Here is a 19,406-nt window from a genome sequence, read left to right as displayed (position 1 = left end):
GACATGATGTATCACACTGATCGATTTGCGAATGTTGAACCACGCTTGCATCCCAGGTATGAATCCCACTTTTAATGNCCACTTGGTCATGATGGATAATCCTTTTAATGTACTGTTGGATTCTATTAGCAAGGATCTTGTTGAGGATTTTGGCATCCATATTCATTAGAGAAATCGGTCTGTAATTCTCCTTTTTGAGGGGGTCTTTGCCTGGTTTGGGGATCAAGGTAATATTAGCCTCATAGAATGAGTTTGGTAGCTTTCCTTCTGTTTCTATTTTTTGAAATAGCTTTAGGAGAATAGGTATTATTTCTTCTTTGAATGTTTGGTAGAATTCCCCAGGAAAACCGTCTGGGCCTGGAGTTTTATTATTTGGAAGGTTGTTTATCACTGACTCAATTTCTTCATAGTTAATTGGCCTATTTAAGAAATCAATTTCTTCCTGTTTCAGTCTTGGTAGTTTATAGGTTTCCAGGAAGGCCTCCATCTCTTCCAGGCTGCTTAGTTTTTGGGCATATAGCTGTTGATAAAAGTTTCTAATAATCCTTGCAATTTCAATGGTGCTGGTCGTGACCTCTCCCTTTTCAGTCATAATTTTATTAATTTCGGTCCTTTCTCTTTTCTTTTGGATAAGTCTTGCCAGTGGTCTATCAATTTTATGGATTCTCTCAAAGAACCAGCTTCTAGTCCTGTTGATTTGCTCTACTGTACTTCTAGTTTCTAATTCATTTATTTCTGCTCTAATTTTGGTCAACTGCTTCCTCGTGAGTGGATTAGGCCTGTCCCTCTGTTGCTGTTCCAGCTTCTTGAGGTGAGAATATAAAAACTGCATTTTAGATTTTTCTATTCTTTTGAGTGAGGCTTGGATGGCTATGTATTTCCCCCTTAGGACTGCCTTTACAGTATCCCATAGGTTTTGGAGTGTTTAGTTTTCATTCTCGTTGGTCTCCATAAATTGTTTAAATTGATTTTTGATTTCCTGGTTTATCGAGTCATTCTTGAGCAGGATGATTCTTAGTCTCCAAGTGTTTGAGTTTCTTCCAAATTTTTCCTTGTGGTTGAGTTCCAGTTTCAAAGCATTGTGGTCTGAGAATATGCAGGGAATAATCTCAGTCTTTTGGTATTGGTTGAGACGTCTTTTGTGACCCGGTATATGGTCTATTCTGGAGAAAGTTCCATGTGCATTCGAAAAGAATGTGTATTCTGTTGTTCTAGGGTGTAGTGTTCTGTATATATCTATGTGGTCCTTCTGATCAGTGTGTCATTCAAAGCTCTTGTTTCCGTGTTGATTTTCTGTTTAGATGATCTGTCAGTTCCTGAGAGCGGAATGTTGAGGTCCCCTACTATTAACATATTATTTATATGTCTCTCTTTATTCTGGTTAAGAGTTGGCTTATGTAGCTGGCTGCTCCCCTTTTGGGGGCATAGATATTTATAATTGTTAGATCCTCTTGTTGGATGCACCCTTTAAGAATAATACAGTGTCCTTCTGTATCTCTAACTACAGTCTTTAGCTTAAAATCTAATCTGATATGAGAATTGCTACCCCAGCTTTCTTTTGAGGTCCGTTGGCATGAAAAATGATTCTCCATCCCTTCACTTTCAGTCTGGATGTATCTTTAGGTTCAAAATGAGTCTCTTGTAGACAACATATGGATGGATTATGTCTTTTTATCCAGTCTGCAACCCTGTGGCATTTCATGGGAGCATTTAGGCCATTCACATTGAGAGTGATTATTGAGAGATACAATTTTAATGTTGTCATGTTGCCTGTGAAGTCTTTGTTTCTATAGATTGTAAATTTCTGTTCTGTATCACTCTTGGGGTCTTTTTACTTCTGTAGAACCCCTTTAATATTTCTTGTAGGGCTGGCTTGATGGTCACATATTCTTTCAGTTTCTTCCGGTCCTGGAAGCTCCGTGTCTCTTCATCCATCTGAATGACAGCCTTCCTGGGTAAGAATCCTCGGCCACATGTTCTTCTCACTTAGTGCTCTGAGTATGTCTTGCCAGCTTTTTCTGGCTTGCCAGGTGTCTGTAGACAGGTGTGGTGTTATTTTGATGTTCCTCCCTGTACATGAGGAATCTCTTCCCCCTCGCTGCTCTCAAGATTGTTTCCTTGGATCTAAGATTTGCGAATTGTACTATTATGTGACATGGAGTTGGTCTCTTCTCATTGATCTTGGGAGGGGTCCTCTCTGTCTCTTGAAGACGAATGCTTGTTTCCTTTGCCAGATTAGGGAAGTTCTCAGCTACAGTTTTTTCAAATACCTCTTCTAGGCCTCTCTTTTTCTCCACCCCCTCGGGGATGCTGATGATTCTGACATTGGAACGTTTTATTGAGTCAGTAATCTCCCGTAGTCTTTTTTTCTTGAAAGTGGAGTTTTCTTTTTTCTTTTTTTTTTTTTTTTTTAAAGATTTTATTTATTTATTTGACAGAGATAGAGACAGCCAGCGAGAGGGGGAACACAAGCAGGGGGAGTGGGAGAGGAAGAAGCAGGCTCATAGCAGAAGAGCCTGATGTGGGGCTCGATCCCACAACGCCAGGATCACGCCCTGAGCCGAAGGCAGACGCTTAACCGCTGTGCCACCCAGGCGCCCCGAAAGTGGAGTTTTCTAAGCCATGTTTCTTCTCTTTCTTTCTTTTCTGTCATCTTATCCTTTAACTCACTAATTCGTTCTCTGCCTCGTTTACCCTGGCCGTCAGAGCATCCAGTTTAGACTGTATGTGAGTCATAGCATTCTTAATTTCTGCCAGATTCGCTCTCATTTCTGCCCTTAGAGATTCTATATTTTCGTTAATATTTTCTTCAAGCCTACACATCATCTTGACCATTGTTACTCTGAACTCCATTTCTGACAATTTGGTTATATCCATATCCATTAGTTCTGTGGCAGAGGCCACAGTCTCTGTTTCTTTCCTTTGTTGAGGGTTCCTCCTCGTCATCCTGATGAGTGGTTGCAGGGATGCACAGAGCCCAAATTATTGACCAGGACCCAAGCAGGACGCACTTGTTTTATAGGGACCTTAGGGATGTGGACTTCTTGTTTTTTCAGCCTGCCTTCTGGGGGAGGGGCCTGCTGTGGCCATACTCAGGCAACCCTGTTTGGGTAGAGTTATCCTGTCCCCTGTGGGGGGGGGTAGGGCATGGGCACTGTGCAGACCGGCTTTTCCAGACTTTTGTTCTCTGGCGGCTTTCCCTGGCAGTTTTCTGTGACTTTTCTGAGAATCAGAGCAGCAGTGGCCCTATCCAAGCCTCTGTCTCAGAACAGAGAGATCGCAGTCCGCTCTCCACTGAGCTCTCCTGACCACTCTGTCGGTGCTGCTAAAAACCCTGCGTTTCCCGGGTTGTGCGCCACACAGCCGTTCTCCCAGCCCTCGCTCCCAGGACTGACAGGTCTCTCCCCGTTGTGCTTGATTCAGAGGACCAGCTGAAAAAGTGTCCCCTGCTCTTCCGCCATCTTTTTTCCTCCCCCAGTTTTAGTTTCTTTAAAGTAAAATGAGGTCTTAGACTCTGTGATGCAATCTGAATGCTAAATCTTCCCAGATTTTATGGCTCATTCTCAATTTTTTTTACAGTTGTCTTAGCATTTCCTAATTTGATAGCATTTTTTGGGTACTAACATATCTTTATTGAGTTTTTCCAAAATAATCAACTTTTTTTCATAGAAGCAATAATTTTTAGCACTCATATTCCACTGGTTCACAGAGTGTTTAGTGCAGCTCAAATGAGGAAGTGGAGCAAGCTAGAGAGTCACCCTTTACTGAAGTGTCACTGTACCATGGGCATCAGGCCGTATCATGCCCAAGGGAATGGGGCCCAAGGTGATAAAGTGAAGGTTGGTAAAAGCTTCTCCTATAGTTACATTTAGAATAGTTTCCTTGGGAAGAAAAAATGTTCACTGTTACTCTTAACTATAGAGAACAAATTGATGGTTACCAGAGGGGAGGGGGGAGATGGGTGGGAGATAGGTGATGGGGAGTAAGGGGTGCACTGGTGATGAGCAGCAGGTGTTGCATGGAAGTGCTGAATCACTATATCGAACACCTAAAACTAATATTACACCGTATTTTAACTGCAATTTAAATAAAAACTTAAATGCGTAAAACCTCACATCAAAAAAACCAAGCATATTGACTGTACAGGATGTCCTGGGGAGTGGGTCGGGTACTTCACATTTGCATTTAACGGGATAGTGAATTCGTTTCTCCTTGTTTGGTATTATTCTGAGTTTTGGGGAAATTTATGGGGAAGATTATTTACCCTCTAATTACAAATGTCTGACTGGTTCTTTCAGGTTATGAACTGACTGGTTTAGCCAGAGGTGGGGAACAGTTGGCTAAATTAAAGAGGAATTATGCCAAAGCAGTGGAATTACTGGTGGAACTAGCTTCGCTTCAGGTGAGTAGCAGAAGAGCCGGAGAACTCCTGTTGCAGTTTGGTGTCTGAGGCTCATTTGGGGAAAATTCACATCTTGAATCAGAGCATCCTGCACTTAGTGCTTTAGTCTGGTTCCATGATTTTATGGGAAACAAGCCAGAGATGTTTTGATTTCTGAAATGGTGCCTCCCTGCTGATGACTAACGAAACGTGTGTGCATTGGTAGAGTTTCACTCTTAAGTGAGAACAGCAGGCAGTACTAGATTTAAATGTAAATATAACATGGTTTGTGCATGAATGCTATTTTTTCCCCCTTTGTGGTCAGTTTATATCTATCTATCTGCCTATAGTAGTGCCTGATTCTCTCCCCTTGCCATTTTTTTTTTTTTTTTTAAAGATTTTATTTTATTTATTTATTTGACAGAGACAGTCAGCGAGAGAGGGAACACAGCAGGGGAGTGGGAGAGGAAGAAGCAGGCTCCCAGCAGAGGAGCCCGATGTGGGACTCGATCCCGCAACGCTGGGATCACGCCCTGAGCCGAAGGCAGACACTTAACGACTGCGCTACCCAGGCGCCCCACTGCGCTACCCAGGCGCCCCTACCCCCTTGCCATTTTTGTAACTTCAGGCAAATCTGAAGTAAAAATGATAATAGTCTGGAAGTAGTCTTAGCTCTGTGGAAATTGTTGAAAAGTAGCCTTGGTTTCCAAATGTTTTTTACAAGTGCAGTCTGCATAAAGCCAGACAGGACATGATTAGGAAGACTTCATGCTTAAATTATTAATTTGTCCTCTTATTTTAGACTTCCTTTGTTACTTTGGATGAAGCCATTAAGATAACCAACAGGCGTGTAAATGCCATTGAACATGGTGAGTGTGAGCTGCTGTGAGGCTCTTTGTTCATCCACTTGTCCATAGCTCCACATTTGCATGGGAATCAGGCACTGATCACAAGGTGAATAAGACCTTGCTCTGTCCACAGTGGGTCAGCCGCACAGGAAGGTGTTAGTAGTAAGTGCTTTTTTTTTTTTTTTTTTTTTTAAANTTTATTTATTTATATGACAGAGACAGAGACAGCCAGCGAGAGAGGGAACACAAGCAGGGGGAGTGGGAGAGGAAGAAGCAGGCTCATAGCGGAGGAGCCTGATGTGGGGCTCGATCCCACAACGCCGGGATCACGCCCTGAGCCGAAGGCCAGACGCTTAACCGCTGTGCCACCCAGGTGCCCCAGTAGTAAGTGCTTTAATAGAGTTGTGTAACGCCCCTCAAATCCATTACGTGAGGGAACGGTGAGTCAAATTCTGAAGTGTTTTATTCATTTCTGGTTATAAAGGACAAAACTTTTTAAAAAACCCCAGTGTTTTCTTTAGTTCTTTCCCGTGATTCAGTAATCTCTTCAAACACATTAAATATTTAACTTTAAATCCCTTTCCTGTAGGCTTTATGTCCTGCTCTTCTCCTTGATTCCTAAACATTTTTACATTTGATGCATTTATTTTCCATCTCTTTATTTCATTATTCTATAAGTGTGCCTAATGTTGGCACAATGCTTTCTGTTGAAGAAACTCCGTTTTCATTAAAGAAACATTAAATTTTAAGGTAAGAAAGGAACAAATTTTGAACAGGAAAAGTTATTTTGCACTCTCAGTGTTAAAGAGGAAGTTATCTCATTTTTAAAAACTCAGCACACGTTTCCTGACCAGTAGCTGGTGCCAGACCTTGTAAATGGAACTGTAAGCAAAACAAAGTGGATAAGGTGATAGTTCCAGCTCTCAACGAAGTTCGCATTTTAGAAGCAGATAAGCAAATTCTCAGTAAAGCAGCACCTTATGACTAACCTAAAACTCAACTTAGTGCATTCTCTGTGCTTGATGATCTGCTTTTTAATAGGGATTGTGATTATATTTAAAATAACATCTGTGGTTCAGTGTTGTATAGTCATATAAATTCAGTATATTCAGTGTTGTGTATATTGTGGTCCATAGAATTGTGTTGTGTATGTTGTGTATATTATCTGTCCATAGAAAGGATAGTAGAAGAGCATATACAGAAATACAGTAGTTATTTTAGGGTGGTTGGATTATACTTAATTTTTTTTGTTTTCTAAGTTTACTGCATTAAATGACATTAATTTTAAAATTAGAAAAAATATACAGATGAACACTGGCAATTTGAAAAAAGTTCTCAAGTTCTCACATATATCTTTTTTTAAACCCTAGTCATCATTCCCCGGATCGAACGTACCCTTGCTTATATCATCACAGAGCTGGATGAGAGAGAGCGAGAAGAGTTCTATAGGTTTGTTGGAATTGGCAGTTATTAATAATTTTTTGTTTTTCATATCCCAAAGATTCAGTTTGCTGAGAGACTGTTGGCTTATGTTCTTTAGAATTAGCAAAGCCTGTATTTTATTCTGATAAATGAGAAGCAAGGCATAATATTGGTAAAGGCTCTAGAGACTAATCTATGCCAGGTTTTGTACATACTTAAAATGTGGCATCTCCAAAAAGGGCCTTAGGAGAAACTATTCATAAACTTGATTATTTTTTAAAATCAAGTAATAATTTAGATTGGGTGTCTCCCTCATTTAGAAGAAACTGGAATTAACAAATATGTATTGCATGGTGAACGTGTTCCAGGAGAAAGTATAAGTACTTGGGGGTATTACGTAATAATAACCATTAGGGAATTAGCACAGTACTCAGAGAAATGATGCATGTACATGAATTGGTTGTGAACAGTTAGAGTTGGTAGGGACAACAGATCCTAAATAGGTAGTAGTAAACAGAGGTCAGTGTGCCAGGTTCAGAGAAGGTGGGAGACAGGCAAAGGCCCGTATTCAGGGAAGACGTGGCCATCTATGATTTATAATCTTGAGTAGCACTTATGATTTATAATCTTAATTATAAAAGGTTATTGTGTTTCTGTCCTAAAGTGACGTTCAGGATTTTGGTGATCCAAACTGATCCAAAATTCTAGTGAATGTCCAAATGCTCAAAAGGTGTTCCATTATCAAGGGATGGATTTCGAGGTTTATTGAGTCTGGGATAGGAACTTTTTAAAGAAATATTTACTGCTAAGAAAATCCGTCACATTCTTATGCTCAGATTGGCACATGGGATTGTCTTCCAAGAAAAGAGCTTTCTCTGCAGATATGTAGGACATGGTTAGTCTTCCTTCCCTGCACCCCCCAACTCCATTATTAGCTTAAAATGTATATATCCTACCTCAAATCTTTATTTTAAAGATGGGTTATAGATCACTGAAATTGAAATAAAAGTAAAATTTTGTTCTAGTTTGTAGGTGTTTATGATCCTTGTTACAAAACTAGCAGAAATGAAATCTACTTAGAACTGAACAGTGTTCAGAAAATTCCCTCCCTTTTGTTTTACAGGTTAAAGAAAATACAGGAGAAGAAAAAGATTCTCAAGGAAAAATCAGAGAAAGACTTGGAGCAACGGAGGGCAGCTGGCGAGGTGATGGAGCCTGCTAACCTTTTGGCTGAAGAGAAGGATGAGGATCTTCTGTTTGAATAATCTTTCCTGCTTGGGTTCTTTCATAAGCCCTAACATGGTACCATTTTAACTTACGGTGTGTAGGTTTGGTATGTGTGGTTATTTATTTTTTGGCCTAAGAATTTCACTGGTGGTAAAATTTCCCTGGATGTTGGTTATGGGACTACTTTTGCAAAGTCCTAAATCAGCAACCATTTATCACATGAGATTTGTAGACCCTGTCCAGGAACCTGTAGGATTTATTCGGCAGAAGCAGGACCCTATGCCATTTACATCTGTTCAGTGATCTGCTTACCAAGTGTATTAGGAAACCCCCCTTAGGAGGCAGCAGTGGCCTCAGGTCAGCTGTTGCTGTAGCAGCCTTTGTTCCTACCTGCTCCGACACCGTGGACTCTTGTCTGAGATTGCTGTAGCCATCCTGTGTAACCCTGATACTTCTCTCAAGCTTTATGAAACCTTCACTGTTTTTCCTTGGATGACAGGTCTCTGTCCTGTCCGTCATGGGAGTTTTGCCAATTTTAATGTGATTATGGTATAAACAGTAAAATGATTTAAAAATGAGTTGTTCCTTTTTTTTTTTTTATTTACTCTCAGTCATGTTCTTATGCTCAGATTGGCACATATGGGATTGTCCTCTAAAAAGAGCTTTCTCTGTAGACATGTAGGATGTGGATAGTTTCCTCCTTTTTCCCCCTTCATAGTTATGTCTTCCTGATAAGCTTACTGAGATGATTGTTGAATTTTGGGGTACTCATAAACATGCCAGTGAGTTAAGTAATAAGGTAACTTTTTTTTTTTTTTTAAAGATTTTATTTATTTATTCGACAGAGATAGAGACAGCCAGCGAGAGAGGGAACACAAGCAGGGGAGTGGGAGAGGAAGAAGCAGGCTCATAGCGGAGGAGCCTGATGTGGGGCTTGATCCCATAACGCCGGGATCACGCCCTGAGCTGAAGGCAGATGCTTAACTGCTGTGCCACCCAGGCGCCCCAATAAGGTAACTTTTTATCTTATAAGCGGTAACACTTGCTGTCTTAACCCATTAAATAGGAAGATGAGGCATTTGAGTGGCCACATCAGGAGCTGACTGAGGTTTTTCGTGCTGTTTGATTGGTGAGCCATCCATGTTTACTCGGGTTTTCTTGTACCCAGTCCTGGGCATTTCTGAGGTGATTGGCTATGGGACAGTTTTTGGTGAAATTGTTAACACTTGGCTTATGAGTATTGTATTTAAGTCAATTGATAACACAAGTGTAGGCTTTTTAAAGTACCAAGTAATTTTGAAACATTTAGTACCTGCAACAAAATAATCTTAGAATGGGGCCTGGCACATAACTGTTTTATTTATATTATCACAACAACCATAAGATGTACATGTTATTTTAATCCCACCTTTCACAGAAGAAAATGTTAAGGCACAAGGAGCTGGAGTAGTTGGTCCTAGGTCAAAAAGCTAGAAAGTGGTGAATCCAGGATTTAAATCCAGGCAGTCTACCTTCTTGTTTTTAAACCCTTCTAACCTTTCTAGCCTCCCCTATATTTAAAACTTTGGGTAGAGGTAAGATCTAAGGCCTGTCCTGGAGGAGCTGAGTTTTGGCAAATCCCGTTTTGAATCGGAGGTTTTATTCTGTAAGTAATTTCAGTAGTGATTGGAAAACCAAGTGAGTTCCTATGTTACCTATTTTCAAGGCTTAACATTTAATTCTCCCAACACTGGAGTGAGGTGTAAATAGTGTTCTCTCCGTTTTACAGATGAGGAAACTGAGGCTTTGTCAGGTCAGGGGAGCTGGGATGCAGGCCTTGGTTCTTAAGCAGTATGTACTGCCTCTGTAGGAGGCAAAAAATAGCTCGAAGGGTATGAGAGTCCAGGGTTACTTAGTGGTTTTTCACTTAGGTAAATTCAGTGTTCACCTTCGCCCGCTGAGGCCAGAGAAGCACCTAGATTTCCCCTGTGGCTTCTTAAAGCTCTTTTTTATTGGCCTTGGCTAAACTACCTACAAAACTGCAGATGATTTTATTGTTTTAGCATATTGTTAACTAGAAATCAGAAGAAAACAGTGAACCAAATTTGTTGTGTGGGTGACGTGATCCATAGGGGAAGGGAATGATCAGGAATAGAAAGCCAGATGGGTAGCAGGTGTGTGTGTGTGTGTGACACTTTTTGTTGGTATGATTGCCTCCTTTGGGAGAGCTAGAGTGGTACAGTAGAAAAGTGAATGTTATGTATTTGTCTACTCACATTCTAGCCTTTGTTCCCTCACATCCTTGGCTGCATGTAAGTGGAATTTGCCCAAGTATTACATACATTTTTTTCCTAGAAAATGTTTACGTTCACAGTGTTAAGCTATCTTTAATAAAAAATTTTTTTAAAACAAGGAAACAGAACCTACATCTGTGGCAATAGGGGGCACTCCCCCACCATGAAGAAGAAATTAAAAGGTATTTTATGTTTCACGTGGACGTTTCAGTGGACTTACTTCTGGCAAAAACTAGCAGACCGAGTGGTTAGGTGAGTCGAAACCTGGAATAGCAGAGGACATAAACACAGAACGTACTCAATGGTTTTATTTGAAATATAATTTTACTTTGTTTTTATAATACAGTGTGCAGTATGACAACTCAAAATGAGAGTGCAGATACAAGGTAAGAGTACAAAGGATTAACAATAGATGTCAAAGGTTACCTTTTATTAAGGCTAAATCCCTGGTTTACAGTTTCCATACACATTCACAAAATTACATTCAAATTATTCCTTATCAATACTTATTCCTTAGGCCATGAAAAAAGGAAAAAGAAAATCCAGATATTACATTTTTCACATAAAGCAAATCTGGATTAATCTCTGAATACTATCCTTTTCCGTTTGTTCTGACTTATGAAAATTTAGCAAAGGAAGGTATTTCCTTATTTGAACTAACGTGCATTTTATTAGCTATTGCTATCATTCTTGTAAGTGGGTAAGACCTATCCCCGACTGGGTCTCCAGTCAGAACCACAAAGGACAGGAAATGGAACTGGCAGGAGCCGCTGGACAACTGGGTGTATAGCAAGACTTTTTTTTTAAGGAAGTCAACAATTAAGTTTTCACTTTGTTTAGGGACTGTGTTGAATATCAACACATCCACGTCAGGCTGAGAAAAGCTTGGGACGTAAACATTTCTATCCTCCTTCCATTGCGGATAAAGAGAGAACTATAGGACTTAACTGACCCTCAAATCTCTCTTGTCAGCTAAGAGTATACTATGACATGGCATGTGCCTTGGTAGTGGATTTGCTTGTGAAAGCACATGTGTGCTCTAGTGTGGCTCTACAGTCTGCAGGCTAACTCCGGAACTGGCAAAACAGCTACTTAAACTGCCAACCTTTTAGATCTTAGGGCTGAAAACAGTTGTCAGCTATGAAAAGCAGCTCATAAAACTCCATTGTCTACCATAGACTACCTTTCATTCCTTAAGAGAAAGTAAACTGGAAAACTAAAACGATTAAGTGTTAATAGTCCTTGGATTTCTCTGTCCTAAACTGGAGTGTTTCAGATCTGAAAAGACAGTATGGCGTTCCTTCCCTTGACCCAGGAATGTTACTTTCTTCCTAAGGAACGGTTATCTTGAAAGTATTTCCATATAAGACACATTGCAGCCAACTTCAAGGCCATGCAGAACTGAACAGAAAAGGCAACATAAACTGTCTACATTTGTTCAAGTAAAATTACACAGAAATCAAATATACACAACAACAAGACAAACTACTCATTAAAAACAATCGCTTATGTTAAATTAAGTGACAACTCCGTGTTATTCCAGTGTTTAGCTTTGGAAACAGGAAATGCTGTAGCTAAAGTCATAAAAATGAAATCAAGACATTCACATTTGAGGTCATTTGACACACATCACACCATCCCTAAAGGCTTGAAAAGACTACAAATTAACTTTCCATGCCAGTTACAGAAGTTGAATTTTAAAGCTACAGCTCTATAGACAATATGAAAATCCCATTAGCTTAAACATTTATGATTTAGCAAGCCATTGCATTCTGGTCGTAAGGGGCAGAACTGGACAGGATAAAAACCTGAATCCATGTTCTTTTCCTATAACGTTCAAATGACTTTCAGGTCATCCTTTCCTTGTGATCTCAAAGTCAGTTGTATTTCCCCTTGGATATAATTTTATTCCAATGCTGAATGAGTGTTATCAATGACCATTTGTCAACCTATTAAATATTAGTATACAGTACAGCAGCTATATTCATCCCAGAATTCCAGTTTTATATGGCACAGTCATCAAATTATACTGTACTCATATATAAAAATGCAAAACTGTCAAATGTGCTATATCCTCTCATGTATGAAAAACGATGTGCATCATGAGGAAAAAATAGTTTATATGACCATCTGCCATTCATAAAAGTGTAACTTACACATTCTATTGTACTATGCAGATCAAAGAAAGGAAGCAAGGTTATAGAATCACTTGTGACAATTTAAGCAAAAACTTCAGAAAATCAAAAAGATCAGCATATGCTATATATATTTAACTAGATCAGAATCAGTTGAGTGTGCTGTGAAATCTGATCCACAAAGTCTGAGCTAAAGAACTGGTCTTTCTAATGGAATGTTTTAGAATTAAAAGACACACAAATGAATTCAAGCCTAACAGTAGCTTGGGACCAAAGTGGCACCATTTTTGTTTTTATTTTAGGAAAATACTTCTGATGACAAAACCAGCCTTCTAACCAAATACTGTCCTGCCCAGTACACAGAATCACAGTCCCCCCCCCCCATGAAGTCCTTTAAGTTAACTGTTAAATAGCATCAATATTTATAACTACGTGAGACACGGACCGTTGTGTACATACAGACAAGTTTTTCATGATTTGAAATAGGACAAGGCAGGAAAGATTTAGTTAGGTGAAAACAGAATTAAAAGGTTTTTACATGGATAAACTGGAAATGGTCTGTTGAAAGGTTCCATTTAGAATCCCCAGAGGAGGCAAGAACCTCTAAAGCCACGTCCAGAGAAAAGACTGCTATGCACAAATTGCCTAAGGGGATTTTCTCACTAGTCTGAGATCAAAGAACAGGTCTACAGCTTATTTGGCCTGCCACCTCAGGGTCTTGCTGAAGTATCAGGGCTCTCTTCCTAGTGGCAGTTTGCCAGATCAAGTCCAATCATACCATAGAATGGATGTTCCCCTCACCTCAGCCAAGTGGATGGCACCCACTGAGGTTCAGTATCAAGTTTGTTAATTAACCTAAGCAATTCCTGATAGGCTTTATCAAGGTCTGAATTCACAATTGCCGTGTCAAAGTAGTGGCCATTGTTCTGCTCCATCTCTCTAGTCTTCTCAATGATTTCTCTCAACTCTTCAGGCTGTCAAGAGAAGACAAAAACTGAGATAATTCCATTCCTTACCAAAATATACAGTGAGTCAGAGATGACTGAAGAACAAAAAACATGTCCTTATATTGCTTGCTCTCAAAATATGCCACTTTAGGAGCTCCTCCTCAACCCTGTCATGGTCTCAGTGATTTCCTTTGCTCTGGTGTCTTCAGGACTCCTACTGAACCACCTGGGACTCAATATAACCTGGGTATACTGCTACTCAGGTTTTCATCTATTTGTTTTACTCACTAGAGGCTTCAAGAGCAAAGACTTACTTAGAATTCCCTACAAACATTTGTTTTCAAGCATTTCAGAGCATCATAACCTTTCCCTAAAAAATAACATCTTTTGTAATAGAGTGAGCCTTTCAGTTTGAAGCAAAGTTAGTAGGACCCAAAATGTCATCTACTCTTGGCTGTATAAAGATCTGCTGTCCTTTAGCTCTACCAGAGTTAGGGTAAACATTATGGGAAAAGAAAAGGATCAATAGAATGGGTATCTTTCTATGAAAATGCTGCTGGTCAACCTAAGATTTAATAATCTAATATTCTGGGGGAATTACTCGGCTTAAACTGCTTCTCTGTTTTCAGTACATGAAGGAGGTCTTTAAAGATGCAAAAAAGTATCCTAAAAAGAGTTTGGGAAATGATACAGAGCAGGCTACTTTAAAACACTGGGTAAAGGAAATGGCTGTTTCATGTAATAGACGAGCAGGTGGTAAGGCAAGGTGTGAAACTGATGCAGAACCCTCTGATTACCAGGCACATGTGTTCAAGAAAGTAAAACTGCGGGGCGCCTGGGTGGCACAGCGGTTAAGCGTCTGCCTTCGGCTCAGGGCATGATCCCTGCATTATGGGATTGATCCCATCATTATGGGATCGAGCCCCACATCAGGCTCCTCTGCTAAGAGCCTGCTTCTTCCACTCCCCATGCTTGTGTTCCCTCTCTAGCTGGCTGTCTCTATCTCTGTCGAATAAATAAATAAAATCTTTAAAAAAAAAAAAAAGTAAAACTGCCCCCAAATCACCCATCAATGAAGAGAACTAACTCAAGTCCAAATATCTCAGATATAAAAGTCACACACCAGTACTGTATTGGACGCACAACACAAAGCAACTTATTCAACTGGTTGAACTTCTGTAACAGGAAAACGTACTAAAAATATGACAGCTCCAGCTTGTCCTGAGGCAGTTTTTTGTGTGGCTAATTTTCATTCTGGAATGTTGTGCATCTGGCTGTGGTACACAGAATCCTTTGTTTCCTAGGGGACTCCACTACACCATTATAACTAAACACACTAACATTCTTGCTAAAACTTAGGTCTACTCAAATCTCAAGATTATTGAAAGAACATTCCAGAAGTCAAAACAGAATCTAAACTTTGTGGTGCTAGAGTTGAAAAGTAAAAGCCCTACATCTCACATAGATTCACATAAATAACCAATCCACCTAGTTTTTCTTTTTCAAATTTAAGGCATTATTTTGTCTTTTGCCAAAATGACTTATACCATTTACTTTCTTTTAATTTAGGTTTTATTTTTCAAAATTATAATTCATGACTAAGATGAAATAAAATGTTTTTGCTCAAAAGGTTTTGGACTGAAAAAATTGGCCAACAGGCAAAATTGACTGTTGTAACAGTTCATACTATCAGTTTACCACTCTCAGGCCCCCATTCTAGCAGAGAGATTCAGAGTACAATCAGATTAACTGATTATTTACATTCTGCATCCAGTGAGGAACACCATCACTTTCCTGATTAGCACAATTTCACAGAGTTAAAATTGAGGACTTGTTTTTGTTCAACACCTCTGTATGAGTGATAAAAAGCACTACTGAAAATACCAAAGGAGAGGAAACATAAGTGGAATAAAAAGGCAATAAGATACACTACCCTCTACACATTCTTAGCGGGTGTGCACGGAACATGCACCCAGATAGAACTGATGCTGTGTCATAAAATAAGGCTGATACATTTTTGAAAGGCAGCCACTCCCTATTTTCTCCCAATCCCCAGCCCCAGGGAACCACTAATCTACTTTAGGTCCCTATAGATTTGCCTATTCCAGACATCCCATAAAATGAAATCATACAATATATGGTCTTTTGTGACTGGCTTCTTTCACTTACAGCGTTTGCAAGGTTGATCCATGTTGTAACCATGTATGAGTACTTCATGCCTTTTTAAAAGGACTTTTTGAGACCTGTAATATTATAGCTGCAGTAATCAAGACTGTGATATTACCATAAATACAGGATAGAGTCCAGAAATAATCCCCACCCTGCAATCTGTTATATATTTGGCCAGCTCATTTTTTAAAAAGGTGCCAATGTAATTCAGTGGGAAAAAGGATAGTCTTTTTCAAGAAATGATGCTAGAGGAACGGAATATCCATGTGTTAAAAAACAAAACAAAAACAAAAGACACCAAACCAACCACCACCCTTACTTCACACAAACAAAGATTAGTTTGAAAGATTACAGACCTAAAAGTAATAACACAAGAAAAGTTTTATAAGAAAACATGGGATAAAATCTTTAACTTGGAGCACACGAATTTTTTTAGACTGTACACAAAAATCATTAACTAAGAAAAATAGAGTATGCTTCTTTAAAATTAAACACTTCTGATGTTCAGAACATATTAAAAAAGATAAATTTTGAGAAAACAGTTAAATATCCATACTGGATATAAGAATTTTTACAACTCCATAAGAAAACAACCCAATTAAAAAAAAAATTTCACAAAAGAATATGCCTAAATAACTACATGAAAAGACACTATCATTAGTCATTAGGCAAATGCAAATAAAAACCTTAATGATAACACTTCGCACTTACTAGAATGGCAAAAATTGTTAAACCAACAAAAGCACCAAAATGGGAACAAATGGAAGCAAACGGATTTAAAACAGTTTGGCAGCTTTATTTATACACTTACTATTTGATCCAGCAATTCAAGAGAAACGAAAACACAGATGTCCACCAAAAGATTATGAATGTCTAGAGCTGCTTTAATCACACCAGCTCAAAATTGGAAACAACCCAAATAATTTTTAACTGATGAATATAGTGTGATATATTGAGCTCAGGGTATACCACTCAGCAATACGAAGGTCGGAACTACTGTTAGACGCAACGTTGATGAATCTCAAGGACGTTATGCTGATCAAAAGCCAGATGCAAACTTAAACGCTCTGGTTCCATTTATATGAACTTCTAGAACAGACAAATCTATGGTGACAGAAAGCAAGTTAGTGGTTGCCTAGGGAAGAATGGAGGGGTATTAACTCAAAAGAAGCACGAGAGAATTTTCTAGAGTGACGAAAATGTTCTAAACGTCAACTGGCATGGCAGGGACACAGGTACACATTTTGCCAAAACCCACTGAATTATACAAATAAAATGCATGCATTTTATTGTATATAAAATAATTTCAATGAAGTTAATTTTTAAAAATTAGAGAATTCTCATTAGAAAATCAAGCATACTGTAAAGTGTTAAAACGTTTTGGTACTAAGTTCTTCCTTTAAAAATACGTGTAACTGGTATCTTTCTAGACCTTACTCAATTTGGGGTAGCTAATTCAAAATAAGTAATAGGATAAATAATCCCATGAGAACCCTACCTGAGACCACCAACCCAAAGAAAGTTGCCTAACATGCTTTGGAATGGTATATAGCCCTTGCATGATACTGAGTCCTTGGAGAAGAAAAACATAACAAAAAATAAGTGTGCATATTAGAAAACAGAAAAATTAGGCTGAACAAATAGGAGGAAGTCTACTGTGGTCCATCCTTTTCCTTAAACAAACATGGTATTTCTGTCTACCAAAGTAGTTACTGGTCACTGAGTTTTACAGAGTATTAGTTTTGTTTTCTTTATTGTAATCCCCCTCAAAAACAGCCAGTGACCATGTCTCTTTTTTTTTTTTGGTATCCCAAGTGCTAAGAACAGCAGATTCTCTGACTCCACTAATTTATGAACTTACGATTGTGTTGCAAACATGGAAAAGGGGTGAACGCTCCTTTAACCAGCAGACCTAGTTAGACTAAACAAAGCAACCAGAATTACGCTCATCATGTAGGATGGGAAAATCCTTGACTGTCTATAGCCTAAGACACTGAAAAATACAACCTTCACATTTAGATTGAATAAGAAATATAAGTAGACTGAGAATGGAAAAAGATTTTGGGGAGGAAGAAAGAGGGTTGGTGGCAATGGTGTACAGCCAAGAATCATGGGAAAGGAGTGATATTATGTTTTTAATGACTTAAGGATCTTACAAAGAAGAGTGTTAACGATGTGTGTTTACGGCTTTTAAGGAGATTTTTTTTTTAAGATTTTATTTATTTATTAGACAGAGATAGAGACAGCCAGTGAGAGAGGGAACACAAGCAGGGGGAGAGAGAGAGGAAGAAGCAGGCTCATAGCAGAGAAGCCTGACGTGGGGCTCGATCCCACAACACCGGGATCACGCCCTGAGCCGAAGGCAGACGCTTAACCGCTGTGCCACCCAGGCGCCCCTTAAGGAGATTTAGAGAGAGCAAATGAACCATAAGGAGAACTGAATGATTCCTCTGTAAAACGGAAGTATTTAAGAAATGAGCAAAAAACAAGGAAAAGTATTTGTTACTTTGATATATTAAGTCACTTGACAGTTTTCATTTCACACACTTAAAAGTCAGTGCTTTCAGATTAACACATTAATATATTATAACTTTATTATTAATGTTTAGTAAAATGTGAATCACCCTTAACCATGTCCAGCATCTCAAATAATTTTTTAAAATTTACCATTTCAGATCATGTGAGAAGACCAAAGGGAGAGGACAAACAGAACATAAATTTCAATCAGAGAAAAGCAAGAGCACCCAACTCTGGCCCCCCACATATGCAGAATATCTGCAGAGAAAAGTGGGTAATTCCTAAGAATCTGTGGAGAACTTTTTTCTTGGGGGTAGAGGGCAGGGGGTTATATAATTCCTGTTGGAAATAACACAGATCCATGTGAAGAAGATTAAGGATGTTTTAAGGAATGCCAAAGGTAACCATACATTTGGGGCAGCAACAGGGAGTGTGTGGAGAAAAAGAGAAGGCCCCTGCTTTGGAGAGCTGCCACAGTCCAGCCAGAGGCAACAACAGTAATTTTGGGAAAAGTGATACGGCAGAAAGAATAATCAGTTTGAAAGCTCAAGCTGATATAGCTTTTAAGCACTGTGACATGTTAGGTCATGACTGTTTCATGTTTACTTTCAATGAAACAATACAACACTATAACTTTACCTTTGGATTCTTGCCCTCCTTTGCCAACAACGCTCGAAGTCTTTCTTGTGAAGGAGGTGCAATGAAGATAATATATGGTTTCAAGTCTGAATTCCGGAGAGTCTTCAAGGACTATTAAAAAAAAAAAAAAAAGATATTTTTGGATATTTACAATAATTTTCATTATTTCACTACTTCCCAATAATATACTTGGAATAATATCATTTAAAAAAAAGAACATCGTCTATTAGTGTTTCTAAACATCTTTGTAACAAACAATTCACAGTATTTCCAGATCCTACCATTCACTGTAAGAATATACTGTGTACCTGGAACACACACACGCACAAATTAGCTTGCCCTGTTTATATAATGAAATAAAAATGACACTGAAAGTCTACAACTGTGATGCTAAAATATCTTCTAATAAGATCAGATAAAGATTATAAGTAACCACATTCAAAATCCATTTTGGAGGAAGGAGAAATAAGCAGTAATTTTACCATGTGCCAGGATTTAAATGCAAGCAGAACAGAAAGAGAAACTCCACACACATACAAAAAAGAAGTTCTGGAAAAGTACACCCGAGAAAAAGCAGACTTTTCAATTAGGAGACTGGTTTTGAGCCTGCCTTTGCCATTGTGTGACTGTGTCTTCCTAAACTGAAGCACACTACCAAACAGGGATTACAGGAACATGCCCTTTTCTATCTAAAAACATTATTAAGACAACGTGCTTAACGGCTCTAAGTTCTTCGATAAATATGTTAGCCCAAGTAATATAAGGAATTCTGAAGGTAACATTTAGTAAAAATAATTATACTTTTCTTAAATCAGGTGTTTATAATTGAAATAGCAGAGACTGAGCTC

At 38.8% G+C, this 19,406-nt stretch overlaps 2 protein-coding genes and 1 long non-coding RNA gene across 13 annotated transcripts in view; 2 read left to right on the top strand and 1 right to left on the bottom strand.

Annotated features, from left to right (window-relative positions):
- The window catches only part of ATP6V1D (ATPase H+ transporting V1 subunit D), a 25,190-nt gene extending 16,734 nt beyond the window's left edge, over positions 1 to 8,456 (top strand). The window contains exons 6-9 of the mRNA XM_002925103.4: positions 4,299 to 4,402; positions 5,184 to 5,250; positions 6,600 to 6,678; positions 7,775 to 8,456. Of these exons, the coding sequence (XP_002925149.1) occupies positions 4,299 to 4,402; positions 5,184 to 5,250; positions 6,600 to 6,678; positions 7,775 to 7,916 (392 nt within the window). The 3' untranslated portion in view covers positions 7,917 to 8,456. The remainder of the gene's footprint in view (positions 1 to 4,298; positions 4,403 to 5,183; positions 5,251 to 6,599; positions 6,679 to 7,774) is intronic.
- Positions 8,457 to 8,833: 377 nt separating this feature from the next.
- LOC105240132 lies at positions 8,834 to 18,559 on the top strand. The gene is made up of 4 exons (XR_002143870.2): positions 8,834 to 8,891; positions 10,271 to 10,403; positions 10,498 to 10,537; positions 18,078 to 18,559. It is a non-coding gene; the product is annotated as an uncharacterized LOC105240132 (long non-coding RNA).
- Positions 10,442 to 19,406, bottom strand: part of MPP5 (membrane palmitoylated protein 5) — a 76,862-nt gene continuing 67,897 nt past the window's right edge. For 10 of the 11 annotated variants that reach the window (XM_034642853.1, XM_034642856.1, XM_034642852.1 and 7 more), the window contains 2 exons: positions 18,559 to 18,669; positions 10,442 to 13,260 (listed from right to left, as the gene is read on the bottom strand). In XM_034642853.1, coding sequence (XP_034498744.1) covers positions 13,084 to 13,260; positions 18,559 to 18,669 — 288 coding nt within the window. In that variant the 3' untranslated portion in view covers positions 10,442 to 13,083. Of the gene's footprint in view, positions 13,261 to 16,182; positions 16,507 to 18,558; positions 18,670 to 19,406 lie in introns of those variants that run through there. The other variant, XM_034642858.1, reaches the window with a different exon arrangement.

Source organism: Ailuropoda melanoleuca, chromosome 14, assembly GCF_002007445.2.
Source record: "Ailuropoda melanoleuca isolate Jingjing chromosome 14, ASM200744v2, whole genome shotgun sequence".
In the NCBI taxonomy this organism is placed as follows: domain Eukaryota; kingdom Metazoa; phylum Chordata; class Mammalia; order Carnivora; family Ursidae; genus Ailuropoda; species Ailuropoda melanoleuca.
Note: the sequence above shows the minus strand (reverse complement) of the source record. Positions and strands in the feature narration are given on the sequence as shown.